Source organism: Carlito syrichta, unplaced genomic scaffold (genome assembly GCF_000164805.1).
Source record: "Carlito syrichta isolate Samal-C Ts95f unplaced genomic scaffold, Tarsius_syrichta-2.0.1 Scaffold306526, whole genome shotgun sequence".
NCBI classification, from domain to species: Eukaryota; Metazoa; Chordata; class Mammalia; order Primates; family Tarsiidae; genus Carlito; species Carlito syrichta.
In genome coordinates this window covers 55,259-70,712 of record NW_007250622.1, presented here as the reverse complement: position 1 = coordinate 70,712, position 15,454 = coordinate 55,259, and the positions used below count along the sequence as shown (strand labels likewise).

At 45.0% G+C, this 15,454-nt stretch overlaps 1 protein-coding gene across 1 annotated transcript in view; it reads left to right on the top strand.

Annotated features, from left to right (window-relative positions):
* TMEM176B (transmembrane protein 176B) overlaps window positions 1-6,167 on the top strand; it is a 9,419-nt gene extending 3,252 nt beyond the window's left edge. Inside the window, exons 2-7 of the mRNA XM_008063069.1 lie at window positions 265-461; window positions 3,011-3,121; window positions 3,477-3,533; window positions 3,759-3,977; window positions 5,177-5,296; window positions 5,730-6,167. Coding sequence (XP_008061260.1) covers window positions 270-461; window positions 3,011-3,121; window positions 3,477-3,533; window positions 3,759-3,977; window positions 5,177-5,296; window positions 5,730-5,822 — 792 coding nt within the window. The 5' untranslated portion in view covers window positions 265-269 and the 3' untranslated portion in view covers window positions 5,823-6,167. The remainder of the gene's footprint in view (window positions 1-264; window positions 462-3,010; window positions 3,122-3,476; window positions 3,534-3,758; window positions 3,978-5,176; window positions 5,297-5,729) is intronic.
* The last annotated feature ends 9,287 nt before the right edge of the window (window positions 6,168-15,454 follow it).

The following is a 15,454-nucleotide window of genomic DNA, read 5'->3' as shown; positions in this document are numbered from 1 at the left end:
GCAGCAATCCACTCACCTCAGCCTCCCAAAGACGCGGGATTACAGGCTGAGCCACCGAGCCCGGCTGAATTATTTTTTAAATATTAGAAAGTATTATATGTGTAGATATATATACTAAAGTTCACCATAAAATTAATATCTGTATCAGGAAGACCTTTTGGCTCTTGGCAGAGAGATTGTTTTCTCTCCCCTTACCTAAGCTGTGTATACTTTTTATCTTACCTAGTTCCCAGACTTCACTTCTTTGCATTTTCTCCCTGGCAGGCAGGATGACCCAAAACATGGTGACCATGAATGGAGTCACTGTGGCCTCTATACCAACCCTGCCCACCCACATCAACATCCACATTCACCAGGAATCAGCTTTGGCACCACTGCTGAAAGTTGGGGGTTCCCTGAAGCAGTTTCTTTCTCGCCGTGGGGAGCCTGGCAGGATGAATTATGAGATGCTGGCTCTAGGGGTAAGAGTGGGCTGGCAGAGCCGGTTAATGAGGTTACAAAGTTAATTGAAATAAATGGTTGAATAACTGAAATGAAAATGTTTTGTTTGAGAGGAAGGAATTATAGTTTGGTGCATACACACAGACCCATTGGTCTTTTGGTACGTCTTTAGAACGAAGAGAAGTTTACAGGTTTATAAAAAGGAGAGATGCTGCATACCGCTCTTTAAGAAAGTTCATTGGCACTAGTAAGGTTTTGGCACTGATAGGTGAGTGACAGCATGTGTAAAAATAGTCTTAGAGTTGCAGCGGGTTATCTCAGTAGTCATTAGATACAACTGGTTTCAGTTTACAGCAGGCAGTTTCAGCAGCCAGGCTTGCAGAGAATTACATTTTTGGAGCAATATTTGTACTGAGTGCTTTTGGGCCCTGGCCTCTGGACTCTGTTTTAGTTGGGTGTGACAAGAATGACCCAATTTGTACGACCAACTTTCACAATGGAAACTGTCCTTCTTCAGTAGGATGCAAAAAAGGAAAATGGGATGAATTCTCATGAGAGAGACAGGACAATTCACTATTTATATCTCATTGTGTATAGGAAGTTTTGGAAGTTTCCCCACAGAGATTTGGATGGAAAGGAATAATTATCCTCTTCTTTGGTATAGATGGGTCTCTCTTGTTCAGTGGCAGAGCAACGGGAAGAAGACTCTCTGGAGGCTGTTAATTCAGTTTCATTGAAGCCACTTGGATTGGGGGCCTGCAAGTACAAAGCAATAGGCTCAGCACTTCAGACAGGACTACAGAAAGAATCCCTAGGCTATAGCCTAAAAGTGGTCAGCATCCATCAGGAGGAATCAGGCAGCTACACAAATGACTAGATTTTTTTTCTCCTTTTTTTTTGATTTGTAGTCTCACTTTGTCACCTGAGCTGGAGTGCAGTGGCATGATCACAACTTACCACAGCCTTGACCTCCTGGGCTCAGGCAATCCTTCCACCTCAGTCTGCTGAGTAGCTGGGACTACAGGTGCACACCACCATGCCCGGCTAACTTTTTGTAGGAGTGAGATTTTGCTGTGTCGCCCAGGTTAGTCTTGAACTCCTGGGCTCAAGCAATCTTCCAGCCTCAGCCTCCCAAAGGGCTGGATTACAGGTGTGAGCCATTTCACCCTGCCAACAAATGACTGGAATTAAAAGTAGATCAGGTGAGGTGAGAAACAAGAAGTACACCTGACATCTTTGGGGGCAGGAGGACCCTGAAGAAGGAACGAGTTTAGACAGAGGTGGAAGATGGAGGAAAAGGCATTCTGGGTTAAGGAATGGTAGGAGCAAAGGCAAAGAGGCCAGAATGTATAGAGAAAGTTCTATAATAGTAAAGAGTAAAGAGAATGGAATTCATGAACAGAATTCATGATTGATTAGGGGCCGTATTGCCAAGAGCCTTGAAAAACAAGGTAAGAATTGTTCCCTGAATAAGCTTCAACAGTGGGAAGGCTGTAGATGGATCTGAGCAGGAACCTGAGCTTTAAGATTCCTTGGAGTCAGGAGGTGGCCAGGTGAGAAGTATTAAGGGTCTGCACTTGCATAATCATAGCATAAATTTTGGGGTAAAAGGGAGTCCAGATTTTATGAAAGAGTCTCCATGGCTTGGGAGTGAATGGGCTTGGGGTATAAGGGAAGAGACGAATCCAAAAACGTGCAGGGGTTTGAAGTGTGGGTGACCAGGCAATTGGATCCCTGACAGTCAGGAGGGGCAGACACTGGAGGTGTGTGAGGTATGGAATTGGATATGACAACAACTCTGAGATTCTGGCAGGACATGCAGGTGGTGGTATTTAGGTTCTCCAGGAAGCAGAGGGTGAGTTGGAATTAGGTGTGTAAATGGTTTATTGAGATATAACACCTGTGGAATGAAAGAAAGGGAGCAGGATTGGCCAAGGGGAGTCTTCAAGCTGCAATATAGACTGTCAGCCCAATGGGGAGCTCCCTGGCAAAGGCTACCCTTAGCAGGAGTTCCACATGGTGGAAATGGCCCTCGAACTACTACCTTGCTTAGTCATTGGCTGAGAGGTCATCCCTAAAGAGTGCATCCTCAGCTTGAAGAATGAGGGTAATCCTGAAGGAGGTGACAACTGTTGACTGTTAGCAGTGACACCTCTTTCTTGAAGGGGATCTTAGAAGCACATCTTTGTGCTGGCCACAGAGCCCTCAAAAGTATGTGTTTGACTCTGAAGAGAAAGATTAGGGCCAGAAGCTGAGGTCAGGCTGAGGGTTTGGATGAGATGATGGAACTTCCAAGGGAGAATGAGAGGAAAGTGGGATGAGAAAGTGTTGAAGTTGGGGAAAAGGAAGGAAGGATAAACAGCCGAGCCAATGAGAGGGATGAGGAGTGACCCAGACCAATGCTGCTTCATGGATGTTAAGGGAACAGAACCGAGTCAGAGCTGCAAAGGGGTTAAGGCAGAGGAAAAGGAGATGAAAGTCACCTAGGTAGGAGCTGGGTACCTACTCCCAGGGTACTTGGGGTGTGTGGGCTCATGGAAAGGGTCTTGTTTGTCATCCTGTCTTGCAGGTGACTCAGATATTACTGGGGGTTGTGAGCTGTGCTCTTGGAGTATGTCTCTACTTTGGGCCCTGGATCCAGCTGCGTGGCTCAGGCTGTGCCTTCTGGGCAGGTTCTGTGGTGAGTATGAAACAGGCTGTGAGCTTGGTGGGAGGCAAGAGGTTATGGGCAAGGAGAATGTTCCTTTGGATCCGGGTCTGGGATTTGGGGATGCAACCAAAGACCCTGGGCCCAAATGTCCTTTGCCAGGAAGAAGCTGCCTTAAGGGGTGGGTAAAACCCTGCCACTTCCATTTTTTTCTCTTTAAGGCAAGATTGGAACAGTTGTAACTGGAGTTCTATTCATATGCTTGGTGTCTTTGTGCCTTGGATTCTGCTTTGAATTGTCTGTTCTGGGATCTGTTGGTGGAAGGGTGATGGAAGACCAATTCAGGAGAGTAAATTGAAGGCCTTTTTCTGGCATCTTCTTTTCCTAGGTGATTGCAGCAGGAGTCGGAGCCATCGTCCATGAGAAGTGCCCGGGCAAACTTTCAGTGAGTCTTGGGCATCCTCTCTCCCCAACCTTGTTCAATCCTGAGTTTTTCAGCTCTGTTTTTTGCTTTCTACACTTTTGTTGCCAATATCCTGGGGTCTTTCTTAGAGGGGCGGGGAGGGTTTCCTGGACAGGTACTGGAAAAGAGGAGATGGGTTCGAGGTGGGGACCTCATGGCCTTCTCCATTGATAGAGGGGGTTTGTGTCCTGATTCTCTTTCTTTTAGGGCTGTGTATCCAGCCTGCTCACCCTGGCTGGCATTGCTACGGCTGTGGCTGCTGTCGTCCTCTGTGTGAACAGCTTAGTCTGGCACACTGATGGCTTGTCTGACACTGTGTGTGATCGCCCAGACCCTATGTTTGTCACCACTGACTACAGATGGATGCACGGAAGAAGTGATGACTGGAGGGAGAAGGAGTGCAGATTCTACGTGAAAATGCTGCAGGTGAGAATGAAGTCTAGTCTTCCAGGGACCCCATTATAACCCTTTGCTCTCAAGGAGTTGGGGACACTGGAGGACAGATGTGTAGGCTCTTTGAACTTGGACTTCATCCTGGGTCTTTGGTTCAGGAGTTTTTTGTTTTTGTTGTTGTTTTTGAGTCAGAGTCTTACTGTCACCCAGGCTGGAGTGCAATGGTACGCTCATGGCCACTGCACCTGAACCTGCTGGGCTCAGGTGATCCTTCCATTTCAGCCTTCCAAGTAGTTGGAACCACAGGCATGTGCCACCACGCCCAGCTAATTTTTTTTATTTACTGTCTTGTCAAGTTGGCTGGTCTCGAACCGTGGGCCTGTTCAATCCTCTTGCCTCTGCCTCCCAAAGTGCTGGGTTTACAGGCATGAGCCACCATACCCAGCCAGGTTCAGGAGGTTTTAATTTAAGTTGAAGATATTTCTCAGACCCTCATGACATGAAGATTCTCTGAATCAAAGGGGATGAGGAGCAAAAAGAAGACATTTCAGAGAGGAGATTGTGGGCCATCCTTCCATCTTTTGTGGTGTGTAGGTGTTCTTGCTGAATTAAAAATCAGCCCAAAATGTAGTGGCTTAAAACTGTAATTTCTTATTTCTCGCAGTTCTGTGAGTTGACTGGACTCAGATGGGCAGTTTTCACTCATGAGTTTTCTCATGCAGTTGCACTCAGATGTCAGTTGGGGTGAGGTCATCCAAGTACTCAGCTGGGCTTGATGTCCAGGATGACGCTCTCACATGGCCGGGAGCTCAGCTGGGGCTATCAGCTGGAGAGCCTACAGTGGCTTCTCCCATGGCCTGGGCTTCTCATAGCACAGCAGCTAGGTTCCAGTGGGGGAACACCTCAACTATGGGCATTTCAAGAGACAGGGAGTGGAAACTGCCAGGCCCATAAGGGGTTATCCCTACCCCTATATAGTGTCACTTTTACTGTGGCCCAAGTAATTACATGCTCTCCTGGATTCTAGAGACTGGAGAGATAGACTCCACTTCTCGATGGGCAGTGGCAGGGTCACACTGCAGACAAACCAGTGGGATGGAAACTGCAGTGGGAAAACGCAGTCTGCTTTGGTGGGGAGTAGCTAGCTGGACAGAGTCTGTGTGTGCGTGGGTTGAAGGGCAGAATTGGAGCAGCTGATTTGTGACTATCTTTTTTTCTTCTTTTATCTCCAGAACTTGTTCCTAGCATTCCGTGTCCTGCTCCTGGCCGTCTGTGTCTTGAAGGTCATTGTGTCCTTGGCTTCCCTGGGAGTGGGTCTTCGAAGCTTGTGTAGTCAGGACTCCCAGTCCCTGGTGAGTTGTCAGGGAGGTGCCTCTAGACAGCTTGGGTCTGGGTGGTGAGAGCGAGGGCGCTGGGAGGAGCATCGGGGCCAGGGGCTCCCTTATCCAAGGCCAGGCTGCGCCTCACACTGCTTCCTTCCATACGTGGCTCTTCTCTTTACTGTCTGGGGAATGTGACTTGGTCACTGTGTCCTGGGCCAACTTCTGCTACCCTGGGCCTCTCCCCACTCTCCTCTACTCTGATTTCCCCACTTTTCTCTCCATTCTGTCTCAGGTATTTATTGACACCCCTTCCTCTGCCACCTTATCTTTTTTGCTTGATCCCTATTTCCTGTGGCCTTTCCCCCCCATTCTTCTTCCCTCTTCCTGGTTATCAAGTTCTATGAAACTAACTCTATCTGCATCCCTTTTTCCCCCCAAGGATTGATTTTTTTCCCCCCCACAGGATGAGGAAGAATCAGAGAAAAAGCTGTTAGGGGCAAATTCAGTGCCCCCTTCCCCCTCTAAGGAGAAGACCCCAGCTGCCATCGTCCTGTGAGCCACCAAAGACTTCCACCTGGGCTCTTGCATGTCCCTGTCCAAGGCATCCCAGGGCCCTCACAGCCCCTCTCCTCACACCTGCCTCCCCAGTGGCACTGTCCAGCCCCTCCTCCTTCCTTCTCCCCCCACCATTCATATACACTGTTCCCACCCCAGAGTTCTCAAGTCCATGAACTTGAGCATTGTCACATTTTCCCCAATGCTGATTAAAGCATCCAGGAAAAGCTTTGCCCAGAAAGATGCTGGTTTCCCTTTGCTTATACACCCCATGTGCGGTGAAAGATCTTTCTTTGTGTTGATTAGTATGGCATTAAATGAGAGTTGGTTTATCCTATGGAAATAAGGTCCTAGTAAGACTAAATTTAATTATATTCTGCTCTACATCCCAAGTGGCAAAACTCCTTTTTATGATTTTTATCAATTTGATGTAAAGTGAAAGTGACTGTAGTGTGCTTAGAATCTTTTTACCTACTGACCAGGCATGGAGGCTCATGCCTGTAATCACAGAATGTTATGAGGCCAATATAGGAGGATTGCTTGAGCCCAGGAGTTCAAGACCAGTCTAAGCAACACAACGAGACCTCATCTCTACAAAAATTTAAAAATTAGCCGGGAGTGATGGCACATGTCCATAGTCCCAGCTACTTGAGAGGCTGAGGCAGAAGGATCGCCTGAGTCCAGGAGGTCAAGGCTTGTAGTCATCATACCACTGCACTCCAGCCTAGACAACAGAGGGAGGCTTCAATTAAAAAAAAGAATCTACTTATTAGGATTGTCTAAGCAGCTACAACTTTGACCTGTAAACTTTACAGAACTATGTGGTATGTGGAACAAGATCTGGTCAATTTGATTTTTACTTTTTTCATTTTCTTTATACATGAATACATAATATAAATATGCAGATGTAAGCATTTTTGAAGGGCAGGAAAGCAGGCTGGGGCTTTATGAAATCTCCATGAGGTGGGTTTTATGACTTAGCAGTCCCACAGGGGACTGATTCCAGCCCCCACCTTAACCCTCGGCAGGAAGCTGTGCTGAATGGGTGCAGAGCTGCTGCTGTGAGAAACTGGCTCCATGCACGAGAGTTTTAGAGTGAAGAACCTGTGAGGAGGATGGTGTTACTCTCTCCACAGCCTCTCACCAGCCTATTCTTCACACAAAGATTTGTAAATAAATCTGTGAGACAGAAGTACATTCAGAGTGTGGACAGGAGTCAGCAAATTACAGCCTGAAGGGCAGATCCAGTCTGCTACCTGTTTTTGTAAATAAAGTTTTATTGAAGCCGAACCATACCCATTTGTTCACTGTGGCAATTTTTGTGCTACAAGGGCAGAACTGAGTAGTCCTAACAGAGACTGAATGGTCCACAAAGCATAAACCATTTACTGTTGGGCTAATAACAAAAAAAGTTTACTGAACTCTAATGTAGGAGATAATAGTAAGAGGGAGTGGGTAGTTCTCTTTGGTGGTTGAGAGGTGTGGAGTGCTCCAGAATCCTTCCCTAGAGAAGTCAACCTTGGATGAGTAGTAGGTGTAAAACCAATTGGTTTCTTATCTCCTAGAGTCTAGAGCCCAAAAATCACCAGTCAGAAAAACTCTGGCTCAGAACCATTGCAGTCCCTATGCCTAAACCCCCCAAAAGGGAGAAATTAGAGTCTCAGAGGAATTTAGAACCTCAGTATTTATTTTACTCCAGCAATAGAATAATGGCAGCCTCTCATTCTCTGCTAAACAGGCAAATGTAAATATAGTTGAGCCAGACACCAGTCTAGGTTGAGATGGCTAATCTCAGAGACCCATTATCAGGGAAAAGCCTTTAGAAGCCCTTCTTAGGCAGGCTTCAGGGAAAGCTGAACTCATCAGCAACTGTTGATTGCTGTCTCCCTCCGGGTCTTTCATGTTTCTACACATCTTGCAAGCGGTGGCAATGACACTGACTACCTTTGTTCCAGGCTGTTTTTTCAAAGATGTTTGTACCTCCTAGTGCAGCCTTGGAGAATGGTGGCTTCTAGCGCAATGAACAGGAATGCTTATTATAAAAGAATCAGGTTCACTAAGCTCAGAATTTATCTTCTGGAACCCAACCTACTGTGTGTGCTGGCGTCGCCTGCAATGCCTCTTTGCATTTCCTGTGGGAACTGATCTCGTGGAACCCATGCAAAATGCTGCTGCTCTGGCCACTGCTACTGGTGTACATAATACATTGTTCTTTGTGATGACTCAGGGGTTTTGTGACTTCTACCAGTATCCATGAACCAGTGGCAGGCTTACTTGACCTACATATAGGGTTAGACCACAGACCCTTCATTCTTCCTGACTACTCTGTCCTGCTGTGTGCAGGACTGTGATACACACAGACTTAAGACCTGGATTCTGACATCAAGAAGTTTACAATCTGGTTAGGAGGCAAGGCTAAACCCTAGACTTCAAAGAAAGACCATTGCTTGATTGCCAAACTAGTGCTGCTCAGGCAGGAAGGTGTTGTGCTTATGCTTCCTGAATAACTGTAGGAAGATGACGAACACAAGAAGGGGGATATAAAGAGGCAGACACTCAGAGAAAGGGTACCCTGATGTTACTTTTGGGGCATGAACTTAAAGTGGTCAGGGCTGCCCACACCTCAGTGCTCATGGGCACATTGTACAGGGTTGAGTTACTTGCCCATTCACCAGCCTGATCCCAAGGAACTGTGGCCAAAGTTGGACAGGGAGGTCTCTTAGTTGTTAAAAATATTTATACTCAGGACTCCGTCTACAAAGATCCCAGTCTACACTGCAGCATGAGATAGGAATAGTCCTCAGGACCTGATGAGTACCAGAGTCCTCGAAGTTGGAGTGAGTACCATTCTACTCTTTGGGGTAAGGTGGAGGTGGCAGGCATTAGGGGTTAAATTGTGTCCCCTGCAAATTTGTATGTTGAAGTTCTAACCCCTCGTTGTTCAAAATGTGACTATATTTGAAGATAGGGTCTTTAATGACCTCATTTTAAGTTATAATTTTAAGTTAAAATGAGGTCATTAGGGTGGTTCCTAACCAATATGCCTGTCATCTTTATAAGAAGAGCCAATTAGAACACAGGCACAGAGGCAAGACAACTATCCACAAATCAAGGAAAGAGGCCTCAGAAGAATCCTACCAACACCTTAATCTCAGACTTCTAGTCTCCAGAACTATGAGAAAATACGTTTCTGTTGCTTAAGCCCTAGTCTGTGGTATATTGTTACAGCAGCCCTAGCAAACTTATGCACTGGGAGTTGGGGGATAGCCTGAGATTGGGCTCAGGGTATATCTTCAGCATCTCCTTCTCAAAGTCTCTTCCCTGTTTAGTGTTGAGAAGCCCCTTGTGCAGCCCCCAGGTTCCCCACAAAGGGGTCTCCCTGATGGTTTGGGACCCCACCTGCTTTTGCCAAGGCTGAGAGCTGCACCTCCCCGGGGCTGGCGTTCTGGGCCCATAACATAGCCATCACTCTGAAGTCTCATCACAACCTCAGGCAACCATTTTACAACATTGCCCAATTCTGCTGCCCTGTCCTCTCCCACCACATCTGACCTTCCTTGTTCTCTAGGACATCTCCCCGCCCCCACGTGCTGCCTTAGGAGGCACACCACCCCCTTCTGTCTTCACAAAATCTGTAGTATAATCTCTATAATCACAGGCATTTCTAGCACAATCACATCTAGAACAATTTCTAGTAAATCTCACAGGCTTTAGTGTAATCTCTTTCAGATGCTAACAAGGCAGAGAGCAGCTTTTGGTGTTCAGCTTTAGATTTTAGCTAAAACTGACAGAGGCCACAACATACTTCTGCAATGTCTTTCTATCAAGGGTCCAGCTGTGTGGTCAAAAAGAGGAAGAGGAAATACTTGGGAAGCAGGAGCCAATGATGTCTCAGTTAGTTATCCTATCATAAAGATCTTGGGGTGCTGACATTCCCCGTTCCTCATGTGTCCTCTCTCCCTTGGAGCAGGGTCTTGCTTCTTTGCCCTGGGGCTCTACCCTTTCTGTTTCCACTGAGGGGACATAACTGAGCTACCCCAAAGTGGGACTTTGTAGGAGTTGCCCTATCTTAGACTGGAAATGTTTGTTCCTTGGGATATGTCACTGGATCAAATTAGGTGGAGGAGGGAGAAACTGTGACCAGAGAGGGTGAAAGAGCAGAAACCCCAACCTGCCCTCTGTAAATGTGAAGCCTTAGAGGATAGGGGAAAGGATTCTCTGTGCAGGCCATACCTACTGAAGGGATAGCACAATACTGACTTGCTGGTATTAGCAAAGCAGTTGGCATGGGGGCACACCTGGCCCAGACTGGAGGGGAGAGATGCCACAGTTTCTGGTTCCCATAATCTTCTCCTTCTCCACAGGTTGGGGGAAGGCTGGGGACATGTTTTTTCTGTACCCAGCTTTATGGGCGGTATTAATATTCACTCGATAAACAACAAAAAAATTTTAGAGACATAGGTAAAGGTTAATTATTTTTTTACTTCTATATTCTGTAAAAGAAAACTTTTGGCAATGAGTGGGTGGTCTAAATTCCTGTTGCTTAAAGTGTAATCTGTTGGCCTATAGCATGGGCAACACACGGAGCTTGCTAGAGATGCAAAATCTCTTCCTCATCCCCAACCTGTAGAATCAGGATCTGTGTTTTCACAAGATCCCAGGTAGCTTTATGTGCTTAGTCAGTTTTGAAGAAGACCGATACAGATATCATAGCCAGGTGGCTACAGGGGAGAATTCAGATATGGAACAAGTCTCCTTGAATTTAATCTCTTTGTTTTAATTCTTTTCATGATCTTGTTAACCTTGGAGTTCATTTTGTTTTGTTTTGTGAGTTGGGGTCTCACTCTGTCACCCAGCCTGAAGAGCAGTGGCAAGATAGAGCTCACTCACTGCAGCCTCGACTATGCCTGGCTAACTAACCTTGGAGCTTTAAAAATAAATTTTAGTGTTAAGCACTAAAATTAAAAGTGAAAGGAGGCATCTTTACTTTCTTCCCTTAGTTTAAGATGGTATTAATTTTTGTGCTTCAGTGTTTCTCAGCTAGTCCTTTTATGGCTAGATCTGACAGAAATTCTTTTCCTTTTTAGTCTGGTAAACAATTCAACTTGGTGACTTTCTTTTCTTTTTTTCTCTCCTGGATTGTTGTTGCACAGAATGATCTCTTTCTGACATTTTTTTTTTTTAAATGCAATTTCCAAGTCTCTGAGGGAAAACAGCTTCTCTCTCTGTCTGACCCCTCTCCCCTCCCCACTTCCTCTATTCCTGTTTCTCCTGCCCTTTCTCTCCCCCCTCCTCTCCACCCTTCTGCTTTTGTGTACTTGGAACAACTGACTGCTGTTTATCTCTGCACAACTCAGTTTTGGTGGTGAAACTGTACATACACAGATGGACATGACTTCATAGCTCTGACCTGGGGCCATGCAAATAAAATCTCAAGCCTATTTATGTGTAACATATTTACTGAAGGATTTAAAAGCATCCAGAGTATAAACAGGAAGTGGTTCTTTTTTTTAAAAGTCATTGCTTTTAACTGTGTTTTGTCAACTTGCCAATTCTCTGTTGAATCTTTAACATGAGGATGAGATTCCAGATTCCTCAACTCAGTTATTAAAGTGGTCTCACATTTGGCATTCTAGTCCAGTCCTATTCATTTGAAAAGCATTGGCCAGGCACGGTGGCTCATGCCTATAATCCCAGCACTTTGGGAGGCCGAGACAAGAGGATTGCCTGAGTTCAGGAGTTAGAGACCAGCCTGGACAACATGACAAGACCTTGTATCTACAGTAAATCAAAAAATTAGCCGGGCATGGTGGTGCGCACCTGTAGTCCCAGCTACTTGGAAGGCTGAGGTAGAAGGACTGTCTGAGCCCAGCAGGTTGAAGAAGTGGTGGCTGTGAGCACGCCACTGTTCTCCAGCGTGGGCGACAGAGTGAGACCTTGACTCAAAAAAATAAAAATAAAAATAAACAAAAATAAAAACTTCAGCTATCAGAGCTTGGCTTCCCCCACTCCCAGAAGAGACCTGGGTTGAGTGGATTGGGAGGAGCTGGGGGAGGAATGCATAGTCTGTGGTGAGGCTCCTCTTCACTGTTGCTTTCTCACTGGTCTTCCCTCTCCACTTCCAGTTGGCACAGGGAAGCGGGATGGAGGTCAGGCTATCCTTGAGCGACTGAATGAAGGAAGGCTGCTGAGCAGAGGGGAGTCTGGGCTTTCTAGACACAGCTGATGTTCCTGTACTTTGCTCTGTGATGGTGGGTGGTGTCTAATTTTATTGCTCAATCTGGGAGGCACTTGGAATTTCCCCATCTTCTGCTACATTAGCTGTTTGGTCAGTCAAGAAAATTTCCTGGAAAAGTAAGTATATTCAAAGGAGAGGACTATGAAATGGGAGGAAAGGGAGGGCTCTCTGCAGTGAGAAAATTCTTTTGACCACTTCTTGACCTTGCAAGGGTCAGATGTTTCTAGCTGATGGGATAAAAGTCCTTGGCCTCCAACTCCATGGAGACCACCCAGAGCCTCAGACTCAATGAAGCACTCACACAAAAAATTCTAACTGTGTTAGGAAAACTGCTAATTTTACAAAAAATTTCCCTTCTGAAGTAGGAAGAAGATGGAATAATTGTTCATTTTCTCTATGTGCTGCAGGATTTTTCTCATTCAACTCCCCTCCCCCAGCGGCTCTCTTTCTTATTGGTTTAATTTATTCCTCATGTTACTTGAAAACAAAAACAAAAAACCGGTTCCTTTGCCTGGCGAGTAACAAGCAACTCTCCCTGAGAATGCGGTTTTGATCGGTAGGAATTCTAATACTTGGCACAAGCGCAACAATGGCAGTATTTTTTCAAAGCAGTGTCTCTTGGAAGGAAAATGACAGGAGGATTTTATGCCATGATGGAGAGGGGAGAGTGTGTGTCAGTGCATGAAAACTCCCGGTTGCACAAACACAGTGAGTCATTATGCCAGCAAAAGGGTCGCATGTTATGGTAATTAAGCTGTGGCGCCTCCTAGGGTGGAGATTTCAGCCTGATAATGAGGTAAATTCATTAGGGTTCATCTACAAATTGCTGGGATCTATCAGGGGCTGATTCAGACTAGATGGCTGCATTCTACACAGGGCTTGGGAAAAAACAGGCTGCAAGGTAGGAGGATGTAAAACAGAATGATTGCTCTTGTTGACTCAATTTCCCTAGTCTCTGGAGAACCTCCCTGTCTGCTTACAGTCCTCTCACTCTCTCCTCTCCCCCACAGGAGGATTTCTATTTTTTTAGTGGTTTTCCTCGAAATACTTATTTAAAAAACACATGCATTTGATTAAACAAGTTCTACAGGTAATCAATCTCTTTAAACTTTATCTGAAAAATACAATACCGTAACCGACACAGGCTTGTCTACTCATCTCTTATATACCAAAATAAACCAGCATGAGATGTAATGAAGGAAAGGTGGTTTTATCCCAAAACCTGGAAGATGGGGACATGACCAAGCTCATTTTGCCTCAAGCAAACCATTTCAGATTTTTAGGCTGAGTGTTTAAAAAGGGCTTAAAGAGAAAAACTGTATGGGGAAACGTGGGCATGACACAAGGTATGTCGATGGCTTTTCAGGTAGGCATGCCTAGTATAAGGGAGTATCTGATAGATGAAGGGAGAAAATAAATTGCTAAAACATGTTTCAAAGTTTAAGAAAGAGAGGAAAAAATACTTGGAAGTAAATTAAGGCTGAGATGCTCAGTTACAATGCCATTAGAATGCTCCCTGTTGTATGATATTCTTGTCTTGAATTTTAGTTTCATCTTGATTTATTTCAACCCCGCAGATTAGCTATTTTAATATACTCAATGTTTGTTTATGCTTACTTATGTCTGTATTAAGAAAAAACATGTTTTTCTTGTAGCTTAGGCTTTCTTTCTGATATCATTTTTCTTCTTTCTTAACAACGTTTAAAGTTTTTTTTTTTTTTTAAGATAACGGTCTCTTGATGGTAAACCTTCCTAGTTTTTATTTATCTAAATATTAGTTATTATATCTGGCTCAAGATAGATGGTTCCACTGGGTAAACAGTTCTAGCTTCACAGTATTTTCTGTGAATTCTAAGGGTATTACTTAAGTGCTTTCTCACTTCCTTTATAGAAAATCCATCTTCTTTCTAGTTGTTTTTAAAATCTTTTTCTTGTGTTTGGTGTTGTGAAGACTTATTTCAAAATGTGGAAGTGAAACCACCTATATGGAATTAATATCGGGCCACGAAGTAAAAACTGTAAAAGAAACCTGAGGCCTGAAAAGCTGAAGCCTTGGTTAGAATGTAACAAATCTGGTTTTTGTAGGTTTACTTTCACTACAATAGAGAGCAGTTGTTTATTTTCATGTCCCGACCCCTGGGGAAGGGGATAGCTGTCCCACAAGACTGATAAATCTATTCTTCCTTAAACCATGGGCCTAAGACTGCTTGAGGACAAAAGTGGCTTCCATCTCCAGGGACCTCACCTCCGCATTACCTTCCTCCTAAACTACCTCTAAAATGGTTCACTGCAGTAGCTTATAGTCACAGGACTTGCTTTATAGATAACATCTATTGCAAAACCTAAGAATGGTATTTGAGATAGCAGATGGTTTTGAGGTTCACCCAGACCCAGAATATATACCAGAAAGTTGACTCCACTGATCCTGTGATGTCCCTCTTAGAAAATGCTGTGATAGGAAAACAATCTTGATACCCTCCTTGATATCGATGCTGGGTGGAGTATGGTGCAAAACTCATGAGCTCTTTGACTCAACCCTGAAATGAGTTTCAGAGTGGCCAGTAAAGTTTTAAAACAGAGTTTTTGTGGTTTTTTTTTTTTTGGAGTTGAAGTCTCACTCTGTCACCCAGACTGGAGTGCAGTGGCCGCTCCCAGCCACTGTAGCCTCAATCTGCTGGGCTCCAGCGATTCTTCTGCCTCAGCCTTCCGAGTAGCTGGAATTACAAGCACGCGCTACCATGCCCGGCTGATTTTTTGATTTATTGTAGAGATGAGATCTCGCCAAGTTGCCCAGGCGGGTCTTGAACCCGTGGGCTCAGGCAATCCACTCACCTCAGCCTCCCAAAGCGCGGGATTACAGGCTGAGCCACCAAGCCCAGTTTAAAACAGAGTTTATTAGAGAAAGAAAAGGGGAGAAATATGAACATGCCTCAGATTCAATGTCTTGGAGAAAGACTGTGTTTTTGCTTTTGACAAAAGACCTAGTATATTTTCACAATAATTGATATGCTAAAGAGAATGGAGCACAGATAATCGCTGTGGAGAGATGGAAATCCCTCTGCCTCTGATGAGTACAGAGATGGTCTTTTCCAGAACAGGCATTTTGCCTTTGTAGGAGACTCGCCAGGCTTCTGAATACATAAGTTTGTGAGCTAAAAGGTGGTCTTATTATCATTTCTGTAGTTTTGTATTCCTGGTCTGGGAATCACCTCTATGGAGTTTTCCTTTGATGAGCTGAGGGGGTGGAATGGACTGGGAGTCCACATTGAATTCACATTCCAGCCTGTAGGGTATTTCAATCTGTTGACAAGATGTCTGGATGCTTTCAATATCATCAGCCAATCAGTAGTGTTTTGCCCACTGCCTGCCAAATTCCCTTTAAAAATTCTGTCTTC